At 31.3% G+C, this 18344-nt stretch overlaps 1 protein-coding gene across 31 annotated transcripts; it reads left to right on the top strand.

Annotated features, from left to right (window-relative positions):
* The first annotated feature begins 7816 nt into the window (after window positions 1-7816).
* On the top strand, window positions 7817-17634 carry LOC107944681 (AUGMIN subunit 4). Of its 31 annotated transcripts, XM_041092487.1 has the most exons (15): window positions 7819-8078; window positions 8164-8211; window positions 8304-8429; window positions 8792-9127; window positions 9266-9362; window positions 9646-9691; window positions 9777-10073; window positions 10172-10230; window positions 10351-10402; window positions 10574-10651; window positions 10735-10846; window positions 10984-11354; window positions 11437-12477; window positions 16529-16873; window positions 16949-17634. In XM_041092487.1, the coding sequence occupies exons 1-7, from the start codon at window positions 7956-7958 to the stop codon at window positions 9877-9879; spliced, it is 879 nt and encodes a 292-aa protein (XP_040948421.1). In that variant the 5' UTR covers window positions 7819-7955; the 3' UTR covers window positions 9880-10073; window positions 10172-10230; window positions 10351-10402; window positions 10574-10651; window positions 10735-10846; window positions 10984-11354; window positions 11437-12477; window positions 16529-16873; window positions 16949-17634. The 31 variants fall into 31 exon arrangements, with proteins under 31 accessions (XP_040948433.1, XP_040948421.1, XP_040948404.1 ...); XM_041092470.1 differs by having other exon boundaries at window positions 10735-11354; XM_041092472.1 differs by having other exon boundaries at window positions 10574-11354; window positions 11437-12287; window positions 12424-12477.
* The last annotated feature ends 710 nt before the right edge of the window (window positions 17635-18344 follow it).

The following is an 18344-nucleotide window of genomic DNA, read 5'->3' as shown; positions in this document are numbered from 1 at the left end:
ATATTAAATAACAATATTTATGAACTTACTCGTCGGATTTAGTGGCCCCGAACCACGATCTCTGATATCACTGAAAATTGGGTTGTTACACGAGTTGTAATATTTTTAGTGTTATAATGGAACACTCGAGTATTCTAAGGATTGAACCCAAGAAAATTCGAGGACTAAGTGATTTGTAATACCCCAAACCCGGCCTGAACGTTTTGGTTCAAAAGAAATCATGTTTGATAAACCTGTTGAAGACGTACTATTTTTTTTTGAAGACTCATGAGTACGTTTTTGGAAAAAAAATGAGTTTAGAAAACACAGGTGAAAATAAAATTAGGGAAAAACTAGTGTCGAAACCATTTTTTGAAAACAAAAAATTTAGTTGTCGACTTTTAAAAATAAAACTGGAGTCGCCACCGATCCTTTATTAAGGTGTGATCGGCTCCTCTTAAAAATTATTTTGGCCTACGAATTTTGAGAAAACGAGTTCGAGAGTTTGTTACGCACGAGGAAGGGTTAACACCCTCGTAGCGCCCAAAATCGGTACCAAATTGATTATTTGATGTCTTAGTGTCGAGGGCTAAAATTTTTTTTAAAAACAACTCAAATGAGGAAATCTAAAAAGAATAATCAATTGTTCAAGTCATGTAAAGAAATCGAGTCCCAATACGTTAGGGTACAATTTCTCAAAATCCTCGAACTTTGAATATTGTTTTTATGCGAAAATCTTCATTTTGAGAAAGCAATATGTCATGCCCAATACATTAGGATGCAACAAGTTAAGTTCCCGAAAATGATTTTTATACTCATGCATTTTGAATAAAGAATATTCTCGGCCATTTAAAATTAACGAAGAAAATCGGAACCCAATGCGTTAGGGCTCAATTTCCTCGAAAATCCCAAACTTTGAATATTTCTTTTATTCAAAAAAACTTCGAATCAAGAGAAAATGATTTTGATATATTGACAAAACCGAAATATATTTCCCCAATGGTATGTTTAAAGTTAATGTACAATATGAAATAAATACTTTAATTTAAAATGTATATGTATTTACAAAATATAAGCACAAGATACAAGTAAATTTGTAAATATGTGTATATATTTACAAAAGTAAAGTAAAACAAATGTTTTCGGAATTAAAATATAAAAGATATATATATGTTTTGTAAAAAATGCATGTATTTATAAAAATGAAAAAAAAAATATATTAAGAAATTATGAAAATGTATATATATGTATATAGAAGTTAAGAAATAAAATGAAAAATAAAAAAAGTGTATAAAATGTATGCAGGTATACATATACTACATAAAATGCATTATATATATTATAAAAAATATGCAAGTAAAAAAAAGCATGCATATATGTATTATATATAAAAAAAGATAATGCGTGCATGAAGATAGAAATAATGATAATAACAGTGATAGTAAATAATATAATAATAATAAATAATGGTATAATGATAAACATAAAAAAAGAATATATAAAAACAAAGCTAAAAATGGACTAAATTGAACTTAAAAACAAAAAAATGGGGTAGATTCGAAAATAAATAGAAAAGGACAAACTTGAACACGCGAACAACAATGGGGGACTAAAAGGGAAATTAATCCCACCCTCCAAAATGCTGCGCAGTGAGGGACCAAATTGAAACAGAAATGAAATATGCGGCTAATTTAAAAAACAAAATGAGTTTAATTGAAATGCGTCGCAAAAACGGGGGACTAATAGTGCAAATCTACCATTCAAGGTTGATACGCGCGGACCCTGATGCGGGTCGGGTCAACGCGTGGACCCCCTTCCCCAATACCAAACGGCGCCGTTTCACTAATACAATTTAAAACAGTTTTTTTAAAATTTCATTTGCAGCATAACGAAAAGAAGAAAAAAAACAAAAAGAGTGCGAAAGCTCTGCTAGGGTTTTCAACCCGTTCTTCGCGCCGCCGTTCAACCGCGCGCCGGGGTTCGGATCGCGACGGAGGTGGCGCCAATTCGACGACTCTGGCAAAAGAGGTAAGCTTCCTTTCTTCTTTTTTATATTTTAAACGAAATAAAAAAAATAAAACAAAAAATAAGAAAAAAGAATCGTGAATGACGAACACCGATTAAATAAGACGGAAAAAAACCTTTGTTAAAAAATCGAATCTGTATTTTTAATCTTGTCTCCCCCATTTACAGATTGATAACGGCCATAAATAGCTGAAAATAAAATAATAGGAAAAAAATATATTTCCCCAACAATATTTGTTGTGTTTGTTGCTATTGCTGCGCTGTAGGCCTCCTTTTTCGTAGGTTCGGAGGCTGTTGAGGAGTGTGCGCGCACGCGAAGGCGCAACTCGCACAAATGGCGACTACTGTTGCGGCCTGCGGCGACTACTGGTGTTTGAAGAATATGCGGCTAGGGTTTAGGGAATTTGGGGTGTTAATTGGGCTAGGTTTAGAGTTATTGGGCCTGGACTGCCCATTTCTATTTTGTAAAGGGCCCGTGTAACAGCCTGATTTTGGGTCTAGTCGGAACAGTGGTTTCGGGACCACAAATCCAACGAGGAAAAAATGTAATGGCCTGAATTTTCAAAGGTGTCGGAATGATGATTCCAAATCACTAAATTCGACAAATGAGTAGAAAATATTATTAATTTAGTGAGTATAAGTTAAATGTGAAGTTAGGAAAAACTTTGAAATAGTGAATAGTGCACTAAAAATAAATATTAAAATAATTAGAATCGAAAACGAGGTATTGAGCTCTCAGAGATTTTAAACCGAGCCATTTATAAATATTTATGGAGTGTTAAAAAGTTGGTATTAAAGTTTTGTCAAGAAATTTTAAAGTTCCGATAATTAATTGAACAAAAAGGACTAAATTGTAATAAATGCAAAAATTATAGGAAATGATTAAATAGCTTAAATGATAAAAGGAAGAGGGCTTAAAAGGAAAATAGACCCAAGGTCTATTTGGGCTGGACGGCAAAGGCATGAAATCAGCAAGAAAGTAAGGAGAATTAAGGGTAAACTTGGAATATTGCAAAATTTGCTTAATAAAGTTAGGACCAAAGTGGAATTATCGAGAATTCTATTCATTTTTTTCTGCATTCTCATCAACTAAAACACCATAGAAGGGTTTCTTCAAGCTGGTTCTTCATATTTTTGCTCCAAGTAAGTTCAATTCTTGATTATTTCTTGAAACTTTTGTATTTTTGTGACTTTTACAACTAGGCCCACTTGTTGAATTTATTAGTTTTTGATTCTATGAAAGAAGTTGAAAGTTACTATGAATATGTGCTGGAAGTATATGATGATTTAGCATGGAATTAGAGCTTTAAATTGTTCATATGCTGATTTTATTGAAAGAATTGAATCGAAAGTGAATGTTTGGGACCTAATAGTAAAAGAGTTTGAAGTTAGAGTTATATGTGGAAATTCTGAATTTCAATAGTTGTGAAATAACTCATAATGTCTAGGTAAAGTATTATTGAGAAAATTATATCAATTGAGGGGTTAATTGAGAAAGGACCGAATTGTATAACCTGTGAAATTTAGGGCAAAATGGAAATCAACATTTTGCACTAAAGCAGTTTTGGACAGCAGCAGTAGTTTCTCATAGAATTAGAGGATGAATAAAATATGAAATTAAAACTTATTGAGTCTAGTTTCTCATAGAATAAACGGTGAAAGCAATGAAATTGTAAATCATGAGATATAATAAATTTTGTTAGATAATGTCAGAATGATTTCGGGTTCCCCTGTTCTGAATTTGTAAAATTGTTAAAAATTTTACAAAAATAGTTATGAGTTATAATTTATATGTTAGAATCCTTAATGAGTCTATTTTCAAAGGAAACAAACGAAAACATCATTCGAATTTTGTACAATGAGATAATTAATTTTTAGTGAAGAGAGGTCAGAATTGTCGAGAAGAGAAACAGGGGAAGCTTTAAAGAATAAACTGTATTGTTTGGCTAAACAAAAAATTCTTAAATTTTTATGGTAAGAAGATATGTGAATCTAGTTTCAGGGAAAATTTACGGATCTTAATTTGAAGTTCTGTAGCTCCGGATAAAAATAATTTAGTGACTCTGACTTGGATAAATAGCTTTGAATATACATGTGAGTGAATAGTGAAATTATAGTTAATATTGTTTAAGTGTGTTATACACATTAAGGATGTGGATTGGAGAGAAGGAGGAGGAAAATTGGAAAATATATGAATGATTTGTGTATTATTGGACGTGGTTTAAGCTCATGTGTGAAAATAAAGTTTCATAGTATGTGTGAATAGTATATTTGGTATATGATTGGGCATGAAGTAATGTCATGAATGGTTTATGAATTAACACATGTTGGTAAGTGTGGGACATTAATAAATGTTGTGCTCATCCATGCTTATAATGCTTATGCTATATGTGTATTTGGCTATCATATTTGGTATACATGCTTAGGCTTTGGCCAAGTAATGGTTGAATTATGCCACGTTAAATTTATAAGTTATGCATTGAAATGGTTTATCATGTGGTTAGTTTCAAAAAGAGTTACGTTTAAATACACTAGCTTGCGACTTTGATTGAATGATATGTTTATATCTTGTGTGATATGCATAGGAAATGAGTGTGGAAAGGTAATAAAATAGTAAGTTTATATGGCTGAAATTTAACGATTAAATGTTAAATTCATGAATTAATATGTATGATGATATATATTTGTTGATGGATTGAAAATAAAATAACAATGCGAAAACCGAATAAATGATCAAATTGAGCGGAACGTCGAATTTGAGTACTTCTGATCAGTGATAAGTGACAAGTGGAAAGTGATAAGTGGTAGCTTTAGCTACACTTATCTGATCAAGTGACAAAGTGATAAGTGGTAGCTTTAACTACACTTATCTAATCAAGTGATAAAGTGATAAGTGGTAGCTTTAGCTACACTTATCTGATCATGTGACAAAGTGATAAGTGATAGCTTTAGCTACACTTATCTGATCAAGAGACAAAGTGATAAGTGGTAGCCTAGCTACACTTATCTGATCAGGGACAAGTGATAAGAGATCATACGTAGGACCATAGTTATACTATGGCAAAGTGAAAGTGAAGTACTCAATTTTTCGTAACCGATCCCTAATTTGATTAAGGATGGTAAGTGACAATTGGGCCCAAAAGAATTAAAGCAAATGGGTAAGTGGTTGTGTATTTGTATCAGGATGATGTTGTTATTTAAGCTAATGTGATATTTATATTGCAAAATTGAGAATTTCATAAATGTGTTAATGAATGGTATAATCGATAAACGTTGAGATAAATGGTAAATACGTGTCAGTGTTAAACTTAGTGGCATTGAATTGTACGTGAATTAAATGGAAATTGCTAGTGATATGATTTAAATTGTGAGCACGAGAAATTGCGAATTGAATGAAATGGAAATGAAGCATTGAATTGCATGAGTATGTATCAGGTCTCGTAGGCCCTATTTATTAAGATTATAATATTTTGAGGATATATTGTGAAGAGTTATAAAAGCATGTTAATAATTTTGAAAGTTTTAATTTAGACGAAATTTTATAACTCGGTTAAATACGTTTACAAGTGTATGTGTTCTGGTAATGCCTCATACCCTATTCCGGTGTTGGATACGGGTAAGGGGTGTTACAACCGGGCCAATTGGGCCTGTTACAGCTAGAGTTTTAAAATTTTTTCAAAACAAGATTTTAGTTGTGATATCTAAAGTATTAAACAATTAATCAAAAGTGTACTTTTTCAATTCATTTAGGATGAACGCTTTGACCAAGTAGTCTTCTTCGCTGCCCTTAAGCTCACGTTTGCCGAGTGTGGGTTCGCTTCGAATCAGAAATTTTTTTACAAAAATTACAAGTGGGGTAATTTAATAATTTATCTAAACTTTTGAATAAAGCTGAAAATCAGAAAATATGAACCTAAAATTTTATTCAAGCTTGTATGTATTTACAAAATACTAATTAAAATCCATTTTAAGTCCGTCCATATTAATTTTTAAAATTTTTAAAAATATTTATATTATTTTAATTTAATATTTATAATTTTATATAATTTTATTTATTAATTTTTTTACATAGACATCTTAACATTATTTTAATATTTACATTAGAGTAGTATTATATATTTAATATATTTTTTATGTGTTATAATTTATATAATATAATATAAAGTATTATAAACTTAAAAATGAGTCGAATTGAGCTAAGTTTGAGCATTGAATGTTTAAGTTCGAGCTTCACTCATATTTTAAACATGTCTAATTTTTTGTAAAAATTGAGATATTTTTGCTCTGTTTTACAAAAGAAATGGTATAATAATTTGTTTCATCTTTCAATTTTATAAAAATTTCATTTTAGTCATTTATTTTTTTCATCTTTTTTAATCTTTAAATTTTTATTATTTGTCAAATCACTTCAAAATGCATGAAAAACTTAATGCTTGTTAACTTTACTGATGTAGCAATCCATATGTATGTCCCAGGGGCGAATGAAATTTTTAATTTTTTATAGTCTATATCTTTATAATATTTAAAAGATTAAATCAAATTTTTATAATTTTAGGGTAGCCAAAGTACAATTTTACCTTTATTAATTTAAAATTTACAAAATTTTAAAGAGCCTAAATAGTAATTTTCCATTTTAAGGGGGTCAGGGTCTTGCAAGCCCCCTAGATTCGCCTCTGGTATATCCATTAACAATTATTCCAATTTTTAAAATTAAAATTATTAAAAAAATATTTTTAATAAATTTAATAAATTTTATTTTTTTAAAATAATTTATTATATATTTTTGAATTTTAAAAATTAATTAATTATTGAGTTAACATCTATGTGACATTTAATGTGTATGTCACGTCAATAAAATTAATATATATTAATTTTTCCATCTATTTTAGGTGATTTGACAAACAAAGCATAAGTTTAAAGGTTAAAAAAAGTAAAAAAAATTAAATAAAGGACTAAAATTACTTTTTTTGATAAGTTGAAAGGCCAAATAAGTCATTTTACCTTTTAAAAAGTAGTACAATTCCCATATATGTTAGATACATTCATCTTCGTCTCTCCTCGTCTCACTTCAATGTGATTTTTAATAATTATTTCTAATCTTTTTAAAGACAAACAAATATTTAAACATAATTTTAATTGAAAATAAATTCTAAACATAAAATATAAGTGTTTTTCTATAATGTATTTTTACATTTTTACTCTTTTAATAATTACATATATATAAAAATAAAATGATAAATTTATACAGCAGTTATCATCTTATTTTTCCTTAACATATTTTTTAAAAAAAATTAAATAAATTTTGAGATAAATAATTTATTTGAGGTAAAAAGAAAATGAACAATAATTAACTTAAACATAAATAAATGTTAAATATATTATTAGTCTCTATATTTTTATAAAATTTGAGATTTAGTCCATAAACTTAAAAAGTTAAAAAATCAATTCTCCTACATTTTTAATTTAAAAAATTTTAGTTCAATCATTATCGTTATTGGTAGTTTATATTAAAATTTGTCAACTTTACATGTTTATTTTCTATCAAACATATGTTACAATGCATGAGGGCAACCTAGTCATGATGTCAATTTGACTTTGGTAAATACATGCGATTTTAATGATTGGGCTGTTATTTTTAAATAAAAAATGTAGGAGGAGCTAATTTTTTAAATTTGTAAAGTATAGGACTAAATATAAAATTTTGTCAAATTACAAGGAGTAAAAGAAGATTTTAACCATAAATATATGTTTTTGATTTATTTTCTCCGATAAAAAAAAATAGAGGGTTGATTTTTTACTTTTCACTCCTTCGATAACCTTTGCATCCATTTCAATTCAAGTTTTCAAAAATCCAAAGGCCGGCCTTTTTCTCGTTTAGTTTCCTTTTCATTTTCCCAGTAAACAAACAAAACTCATTAACATCGTTTCGAAGCCAAAACAAGACTGAATTCATGGTGAAAGGAGGGCAAAACTTGCCGGCTGACGTCATCCAAGTAATCGATCAGCTAGAGCGCCATTGCTTATCTCCCGATGGATCTCTTATCTCCAAATCCGCCTACTACGATCTCCAGCTCGTATTCTCTATTAAAATTTGATTTTTTTCTTGTGTAATTCCTTCTTCTTCTTTTTTCAAGTAACGTGATGGATTTCGATTTTCAGGCGAGAGAGGAAATGTCGAGAGAAAGATTACGCTACTTAGAAGCAATGGTGATATTCTAATTTAATTTTCATTTACTGGATTTTTTTTGTCATGAATTTCGTAAGAAAATAAAATGTAAAATTCGTGTCTATTTTTGCAGGTAATTTATTGTGAAGCAATGGCTATGGTGGAAGAGTATCAGCAAGCAGTTTCCGTGGCGAATCTTGGAGGGATTCGAGATATTCAAGGTTTTTATCCGCAGCTTGGATTGAAGAATTCTCCTCAGGTTTCATATTAATTTCATTAATTTTTATTTTCTAAATTTTCTTTTTGAATGTTTGCGGTTAAAGGAGAAACTTATTGGACATTAGATATATGAATTTCTTTTGGAACAAAAAAGAAAGTGCAATTAATATTTTCTTGAAAGATTAAATATTACAAACCTAAAATGGTTAAAAAGGTATGATTTTCAATTTTAATTTTTAATTTTATAAGGAAAGTGCAATTAATACCTGTTTCCAACCCTCACACTTGAGACGAAAGTAAAGAAAAAGCGTTTTATGAAAAATAAGCAGCAAAAGTGATGAGAAAACAGTCTTTATAGTTGGGAATCTGATAAGGGTTCTACTTTGTGTTTATGAACTTTAGGTTTATGAGACTCTAGAGCATCGATTAGTTGTTGCAGAAGCGGCTCAAAGATTGAGACTTCCTCTAATATCTAAAGATGGGGAAATTCATGAGGAAGAAATTGAGAAATGGAGTATTATGTCACGGAGTTCGCTTGATAGTACTAGTACCAGTCTCACTATCAGCTCGAGTTCAAACTCATTGAATTATGCAAATAGTGCTGCAACCAGTGGTGCAGCTGCAAATAATACTGGTGATTCAGGAGAACCTGGTGTTGGTGGTGTGCCTAATCGTTTTCTTGGAATAACACCTGCTTATTTGTGGCAAACTCAGCTTCAACGAGTACCATTGTCAATGGTATGAAACTTTGTTTCATGATTGCAGATGGAAGTTTTAAGATCTTTAATTACAAAAGAGGCCCTTGTTTTAGTTGTCATAAACTTTCTTACAAGATCATGACACATTTCTATAATTTTTGTTAATTTGCAAATTTAGGATATGGCTGACTATCAGTTAACTCTTTCAAGGGAGATTGATGCTCGGTTGAAATCTAAGTGTGACAAGTTAGCTGATGCCTTTGTTGATGATATTGGTACATTCATATATCTTTATCCTTTTTCACTTCTCAACATGCCTAATAGTTTATATATCCCCATTGTTTTAACATGTTGTCAGAAACAATGCATCCTTCATAATGTTCTGTCCCAAAATTCCTCACTGGTTTGTGATATCAATCCATAGATCTTGTTGCCCATCATTTTATTGCAAAAGGCGTAGATTACATATGACGAAATTAGAATGTGAGAGCAAATATATGAAGCATATTTGCTTCTTGGAATTGTGGTCCCTTTGGTACTATTCATTTTGTGCTGCAGACTCATCTTCTGGAAGTCAAAGTTCAAGCTCTCGGCTTCCAGAAAGGTATTAGTTACTTTCTCCACCTTTTTGATGGGGTTGGCTTATATGCTCGATGTTGATTACCTGTTTGTGATATTTCTTTTACCAGGGTTAAGTTGATAATTGAGGAGATTGAGAGGGAAGAAGCAGCTTTGCGGGAGGATCTCTATTCCACAGATAGGAAATTTGCAGAATATTATAGTGTAGGTTAATAGAAATCCATGTGAGACTGAGTTCTATTAACAGGAGTTTTTCGTGGATCACATAGTGTTTTGAGAACGGGTTTGCTCTATATTTTTCACGATACGTGATGTAAAACAATCTCTCTTAACGGGTCCTAGAGCAAATACTTGGAGTGCTCATTAAGCTCGTCAAAGATTTGAAGTTGCAACATCAACATCAATATGTAAGCTTCTATACTCTGGGAGTTATTTTCCAGCGTCTGTTGAGGGTTTTATATGTTCTTCCATGGACTGATCTTTAAACTCATCTTTTACTTTGCAGGATGAATTACAGAAGACGTGGCTCTGCAAAAGGTGCGAGACCATGAGTGCAAAACTAAGGTTTGTGGCCCTATATTTCTTGCTGTATTGTGGACTGCTCCCATTGTTATAATTTTTTAAGCGTCTCTTTTATTTGTTTGTTTTAAAGCAAGCCATAACCATGTCTGGCATTGTTGGCAGGAAATATCCTGTCGAGGCTACCGAAGAAGCCTCTGCTGCGTATAATAAAGCTGTATGTAAAATCTTCTTTATCTGGTTCGGTAGCCTAATGTTTGATTAGAATATACTTGGTTTTTCATTCAAAATTATGCATATTTTCGTAACTCAGGGTTATTTCTCATTCGGGTTTTTCTTCTTTCTTGTCTGTCTCAATCTCAGTTCGTGTTACAACCCTTTTAAACAGGTAACACGCCTACGTGACTATCAAGGTGTCGATCCTCACTTCGATACAATTGCAAGGCAGTACCATGATGTTGTTAAGGTGGCATCAGCTTCAAAATTAACTGGTGTTTCACTCAAGGTTCCTTTTGAACAAAACATTAACGCCGCTGGTTTACATTACAGAAACTAGAAAATATGCAATGGACTATTCACCAAGTCGAGATGGACCTCAAGTGCTTACCAGATCATGCTAGCTCATAATTTTCAGATCCCGTTCGATTTTACCAGTCGAATGGTTTGTATCATCCTTTTTGTTTCTATGATTGGATCTAGAACGATTTTGAACAAATCCCCCAGTCAATTGCTTGTCGTGTTCCATAAACTAATGTTGGTGAAAAGGATTTTTTGTGTGCTATATGATTGCCCTTTCAGTTTGATTCCCTCGGGATGACTATTTTACCATCAATTTCAACAAGGGGTATGTGGGAAATTTTAGACCACTCTCGCCCTTTATCGCTTAAGCAGTCTTCTTTCAGCAACGGACAACTGTAAATATGTAAATATCCAAGCGAGAGAAGCACGTCTTTATCCGGAAGAGATGTTAGCTTGGGACATTCACCAATGTCCAATTCTTTCAGAGAGGCGAGGTCTTGAAAGCCCTTGGATGACATGTATTCCAGATTCTCAAATTCTAAAAGGATGATATGGGTGAGAGAAGGAGGAAGCATCATTCCAGTCCCTTTTTCTGGGAACGACACATGTTTGAGCATCCTACACCTCTGATGACCAATTCTTGAAGAGAGGTGAGTCTATTTAATCCCCATTCCACAAGTGACCTATAAATCTTGGGTGTCTTTGAGATTGTAAGTGATGTGAGATTGGCAGGGAATCCCTCTGATGGAAATGATATGTCAGCCAAAGAGTTGCGCACACTTAATCGTCGAAGGGAGGTGGTGCTGGCCATGCACTTAGGAAGGGTTCCAAAATTTCCACAACCATCAACTACAAAAGCTCTGAAGCTGGTGGTGAGCAACCCACTTTCTTCAAAAGAAACCAAATTTGAACACGAAAGCAACCAAATCTCCTGGAGATGTTTGAGCTTGCCTAGTCCTCGTGGTAGATATTTAATTCCAGATCTGAAAAATAGAATAGATTCAAGACAAGCGGTTTCCTCAAACTTTTGGGCTATGTATTCCAACTCTGGACATTCCCCAATTATCAAATGTTTAAGTGTTATGGGAAAACTTGGTGTTTGAAAATAGGCAACTCAGCTTTGAGCATTCGGTAATTTGGAGAAGTTGAAGCTGATTGCAAATATTTTTGTGCCCTTTCGATGACAAAGACATTAGAGACGAACACTTATAGATAGACAACTCCTCAAGAAGACAGAGGGTACTACTCATACTCTTATGCCTTGTTTGGTTGGGTGTAATGGATTAGCCATTACACCCCGAATCGGTGGCCCCACTGAATACAGCGTTTGGTTCGCTGTATTGCCCTAATACTGGCCTAATCCGTTGCGGACGGATTCCGCATTTTGGCTGCTTCACCACCGATTTCTAATCCATTGCAAAAGCAAAGATTAGGTAATCGGTGTCTCATTTACCCTCCCCTTGCCGAAATCGACTCCAGCCGACCCTTTCCCTCCCAGCGAACCAAACCTCTAGCCGATCCCGATTTCAACTTTGCATCTTTCTCTGATTCGACGGTGTCAGATCTTCGGACGGCTTGAATTAGTAAACTCCGCCTTCTGAGTAACCTATTTCTTTCCTCTCTGCATGCGATTGTTTCAGTTCTTGGCAAATCGGCATTTCGTTTCTTGCCGGTTATGGTTTTTTTTTCATTATTTTTTTTGGTTGTTGATCATTGCAGGTTCTTTGCTCCAGCAGTTCTTCATCGATCTCCTCTCCGATTTCCTCGTTACAGGTTAGTTTCCCCCCATTGCATGTGGCTATACAATTGTTTGCAGTGGCTATATAATTTATTTGCAGTGGCTCCATCTGCTTGATCAGTCAGAAATGAAAACAAAGGACTATGATGCTCATGTCCTGTTTGGATTTGTATGCTTTTTGAGAATTCTGTTGAATAGAAACACTCTGATATTCTGTCATGGATATTGCAATTTAACATGCATATAATGAGCTCTAGAATGACAGCATAGTGCTTAAAATGTTTACAAAATAGTCCTGGTTGCCATAAAATTTCTCGGTGGTTGTTTTCAGAATGAATCTAAACTAGACAGAGATTCCAATATATATATCTTGAGCAAGTACCAAAAAAAGAGATCATCTTTAAAACTGACTTGACTACTTCAACTTTGAATGCTTTGAAATGTTTGCTCACTGATAAATGAATGGAGACAGACTAATAAGAAAAGGAGATTCATGGTTTTAGCATAAGAACTCATGTTGGATGTTGCCAATGGTGCTGTTAATTTGGAGGTGAAAAAAATGTAGATTCATATTGTGTAGCAATCGGAGTTTTGCATGCATCAATTAGCTCTCCATATATAGTCTTTTCGTATAGGTATAGTGTAGCTTTCCATGGCTCTCCATATTTTAATGTGTGTTAATACGACTAGTTAATGAATTAACACCCAAGTACATTTACTGCTAATTTGATCTCCAAGTTGGTGTGGAATTATGAAACTAAGAGTTTTTTCCTATATGTTGCTCTTACGTTTCATTCTTTTTGAAATATTTAGCTGATAAGGTCTCCTTCCACTGTATCTGCTTTTGGCCATATATGAGAAACCAAGAAAACCCTTTTTTATTGGGCTGTATATATATTGAAGTGAAAATGAAGCCATGACCTGTACCTCCAGTTGATGGCACCCAAGGAACATAAATTACCCAAAGCTTTCTTCATTACCAAATCTCTCATCTTACTTTTAAAAGTTTTAAATTATCTGTCAAACTTATAATCTGTCAATATATCAAACATTAACCCATTTTTCAATTGTGGATGTACTTCCTTTCTTTCCAAACAATCATGAAAAAGTTATCACATGGTTGCTGCTTTGTTTTGATTCATTCCAACATATATTCTGAATTAGCTTAGTGTTCTACTTTTGTACTTCCTTTCTTTCCAAACAATCATGAAAAAATTATCACATGGTTGCTGCTTTCAGTTGCTCTCTCTCCTCCACCTTCCATTGTCCAACTTTCAAGCAAATCGTTGGAATTCTAGGATCTTTTGAAGATTTACATTCAACTGTCGAATATTTATGGTGGGTTTATAGGAGCTTAAGTTATCTCTTTTTGGTATGTGTTTCAAGTGTGTTCTATTAACTTTGTGGTTAATTTTTAACTCTTTGGATTTTAATAATACTTTTATTTGCTGACCAAAAAAAAAAGGAAATTCATGGACAGAATATTGTTATAAAAAGGACATCAAACTTTAGTACCAATTCTTGTATTAATATCAATTATGATAAAAATATAACGATTTTGATACTTTCAAAAATCTCGTTCAAATTTAAACATTATTAAAATAAATTGTGCTAACTTTAAGCTCAAATAAAAATTTTATTTATGTTATTTAAGGTATATTAAAATATAATTAAAATCATTTTGATTATATAATATTTTTAATTGAAATATAATTAAAATCATTTTGATTATATAATATTAATATAAAACTATACATTTAAATCCAAAATATAAATAAAACATGGCATAACAATTAAAATTTAATATTAATATAAAAAACATATTTAATATTTATTTATTTTAAAAATTTTATCTATGTGAATTATTCAAAAATATGGAATTTATAATATTTTATTAATTAAAATAATGTATTTACAATTAGACATTAAGTTAGAATTCATTTTCAATTAGGTAATATTTATAAAAATATATACACTTTCTGCTGAATCAATATATTATATAGATTTTTTTAATTACAATGATAAAGTTTATTACTATATTCTTATTAACTATTTATCTTTAAAATATTAAATTTGTTAATAGCTATCAATCATTTATGCAAATTTTTACTAATAATTTTACTAATTAAAAATAAACACGTGCCATCTTGATTCTTTTAGATTCAATGTTCCTTGCTGTAATTTCTTATCCCCATATAATCCTATCAACTCCCCCAAAATTAATAACCTAGTTGCTCTCATTTTTAATTTGTTTGACTCTCAATTATTTTTATAAAATTTAATTTGCAACTCCAATTCTTTGATAGTGTGTTCTAAATTAATATTGTTTATTTTTATTTGATAATGTCTAATTGCAACTTCAATTCTTTGATAGTGTGTTCTAATTTTAATATGTTGCAGTAATGGCTCGTATGCCTTTAATTGCACAACGTGAGAGGCGTAAAAGAATTGGTATTGCATTGACAATATGGTTGGAAATCTGTAGAATTACGATTTGGTTCTTATTTAGAATGGGTGCCAGCCTTAGCCTACAAACTTGTAGACCAATGATTAGGTCATATACCTTAGATTTTTATGCAAAACGGGATTATGTGAAAAGGCTTGTATATGCTAGTGACGAGACTTGTATTGAACAAGTTAGGATGAATAGAACTGCTTTTTTTAAACTATGTGAGATGTTAGAATCGATAGGGGGGTTGAAGTCGTCAAGAAACATGCTTGTTGATGAGCAAGTAGCAATGTTTTTACATATCATCTCCCATCACCTGAAAAATCGAGTTATCAAGCATCACTTTAGAAGGTCCGGGGAAACTGTTAGCAGAGCATTTCATAGTGTTTTAAATGCTGTCATACGCTTACAAGATGTGTTATTTAAAAAGTCGGAGCCAATTACAACCGATTCTTATGACAAAAGGTGGAAATGGTTTAAGGTATTGGACTGAGTTTTATATATAGATTATACAACATTTAGTTGACTTGGGTTTAAATTAGTATTCTAACTCAAGGTTTTATATCATGTGATATAGAATTGCTTAGGTGCTCTTGATGGAACTCACATCAAGATTAGGGTGCTAACAGTTGATAAACCTAGATATTGAACGCGAAAATGTGACATAGCAACAAATATACTAGGTGTTTGTACACCTGAGATGCAATTTGTTTATGTTCTTCCTGGTTGGGAAGGTTCAGTTGCCGATGGACGGGTTCTTCGAGATGCCATTAGTAGAAGACATAGACTAATTGTTCCTCATGGTAAAGTGGACAGTTAGAGGACTTTGATATTGTTCATTAAGATCAAACTTTTTGTGCTGAATTAATCATTTTAAAAAAAATTATTTTATAGGTTATTATCTAGTTGATGCTGGATACACAACTTGTGAGAGATTTCTTGCACCTTTTAAAGGACAACGCTATCATTTGAACGAGTGGCGTCAGGGTTATCAGTCAAGTTCTCCGCAAGAGTTTTTTAATATGAAACATGCCTCAGCACGTAATATTATTGAAAGATGCTTTGGCTTATTAAAACTTAGATGGGGAATACTTAGGAGTCCATCGTTCTATCCTGTAAGGGTGCACAATAGAATTATTATTGCATGTTGTTTGCTCCATAATTTTATTTGAACCCATATGAGTATTGATCCCATTGAAGCGGAGGTAGGAGAAGGATTACCTAGTAATGTGGTGGATGACGATGAACCGAATATCACAAATATTCATCCATCGGATGCTTGGTCTACTTGGAGGATGGAACTAGCCAACCAAATGTTCGATGAATGGCAAACATCTAGAAATTAGTTAGGTTTAGGGACAAATTGAGTTTGACTTAATTTGTTGATGTTATTTTATGTATTTAATTTATGAAACTTTGGTGGTGTTTGAATAAAATTCTGTACTGTACTAAACTTGTTGAATTATAATTTAATTTCTTTTCATTCAGCATGTGTTATAATTTTAAATTTAGTATTGAGCTTTTGATTCATGATATTGAACAAACGATATAATTTTATAAATTGTTTACCTTTTGATTCATGATATTAAAAATTCTGTCATAATGTTAATTTGTTTTTTTTAAGATAATTATGTCAGGTGTTCCACAATCACATGCTTCTTCTCAAGTTTCTCGAGGAACCAAAAGAAAATGGGTTCCAGAAGAAGATCTTGCATGGTGGACTTGCACAATGTTGGAACATTTAATGTTGGTACCGGGTTCAAAGCCGGTTATTTGAACGAGTTGGAAAGATGCTAGAAAAGGCTTTACCAAATGCAATGTTGAAGGCGAAACCAAATATTGAATCGAGGATTAGGTTACTAAAAAGGGAATGGTCAATCGTCTATGACATGCTTAATGGCCAAAACAATAGCGGTTTTGGTTGGGACGAGCATAGGCAGCTCGTTGTTGCTGAAGATGCAGTTTGGGACTCCTATGTAAATGTAAAATGTATTTCATGTCTTTATTTGTTTTTTTTACCAAACTTATAACTAATATGATTTCCTCATTTTTTTTAGAGTCATAAAGAATTCGCTCAATTCAGACATCGTACTTTCCTTTACTACAACCAGCTTACTGCCATATACGCAAGAGATCGAGCGACTGGGAAAGATGCGCAAACAGCTGTTGATGTTTTTGAAGAAATAAATGCTGAGGATGTACCTACTACATATATGAATGAAGAGAGAGACACATTCTATGACTGCGAAGCTGACTTCTCTTTGGAGGACATGGATGTTTCTGGTTCGGAGCTGCGAGGAGATAGAAACCAAGGGGGTTCCTCATCTTTAAACAAGAGAAAGAAGAAATCTGATGCTCGTGATAATATGTATTCTTCATTTGATGAGGCTGCCACTTTATTGGCCGAAAACATCAAGGCTGTTGGCGATCAAATCAGTAGGAGTATTGCCTTCGAGGTGGTAGTTCAGCAGAAGTCAGAAGAATATCAAAAGATGGAAGAGAAAGTTTCAAATTTATATTCATCCTTATGGAAAATTGAAGGTTTAACCGACGATCAGCGGTATGACGTTTTGAGTAAAATTCCAGATCATCCAACCCAAATGATCGTTTTCTTTAGTTTACCTTCTGTTGCGCGATTAGAATGGGTTAGAAAATTTCTTTCTCACCATTAAAAATCAATGTTCAAACTTTTTGATGTTGTAAAACTATATAACATATGGATTATGATGTAGAATTTCATTTTCATCTAGCCTTTTCTTAATATAAGTTAATTATGTTTATCCAGAATATAATTCTCAAGTTATATTTTGATTTTAGTAAATTCATATAAGAATATTTTATTATTAAGAATTTTATGAAATTATATATCATTATTAAATTAAATTTAATATTAATTATTTTAAATTGTATAAGTTCATATAAGAAAATTTATTATCAAGAATTTTATGAAATTATATATTATTATTAAATTATATGTAATAATAATTATTTTAAATTATACAAATTCATATAAGATAATTTATTAGTTATAATTATTTTAAATTTTATTAAATCATATATTTTAATTAAAATATATTTAATATTAATTATTTAAAATTATCTTTTATAGTATAATATATTATGATTTGAGTAAATTCATATAAGAATATTAATTATTAAGAATTTTATTAAATTATATATTTTAATTATAATATATTTAATAATTATAATGTTAATTTATATTTTATAGTATCATATATTATGATTTGAGTAAATTCATATAAGAATATTGATTATTAAGAATTTTATTAAATTATATGTTTTAATTATAATATATTTAATAATAATTATGTTTAAATATGATTAAATTATTTATTATTGATAATAATAATCTTATTAAAATTTAAATAACAATAACAATAATCATTTACCAAAATAAATTTATGCTAAGGGTATTCTAGTCATTTTAGTTTT

The sequence above is a fragment of the Gossypium hirsutum genome, chromosome D05, assembly GCF_007990345.1.
Source record: "Gossypium hirsutum isolate 1008001.06 chromosome D05, Gossypium_hirsutum_v2.1, whole genome shotgun sequence".
NCBI classification, from domain to species: Eukaryota; Viridiplantae; Streptophyta; class Magnoliopsida; order Malvales; family Malvaceae; genus Gossypium; species Gossypium hirsutum.
The sequence above is the reverse complement of the archived record's forward strand: the minus strand, read 5'-3'. Positions and strand labels throughout refer to the sequence as shown.

Excerpts from the sequence above, each read along its gene's own strand:
- LOC107944681 (XM_041092487.1), top strand. The coding sequence starts at position 7,956 with ATGGTGAAAGGAGGGCAAAACTTGCCGGCTGACGTCATCCAAGTAATC. Across the intron at positions 9,128-9,265 it reads AACGAGTACCATTGTCAATG|GATATGGCTGACTATCAGTT; the intron begins GTATGAAACTTT and ends TTGCAAATTTAG. Across the intron at positions 9,692-9,776 it reads AGCTCTCGGCTTCCAGAAAG|GGTTAAGTTGATAATTGAGG; the intron begins GTATTAGTTACT and ends TTCTTTTACCAG.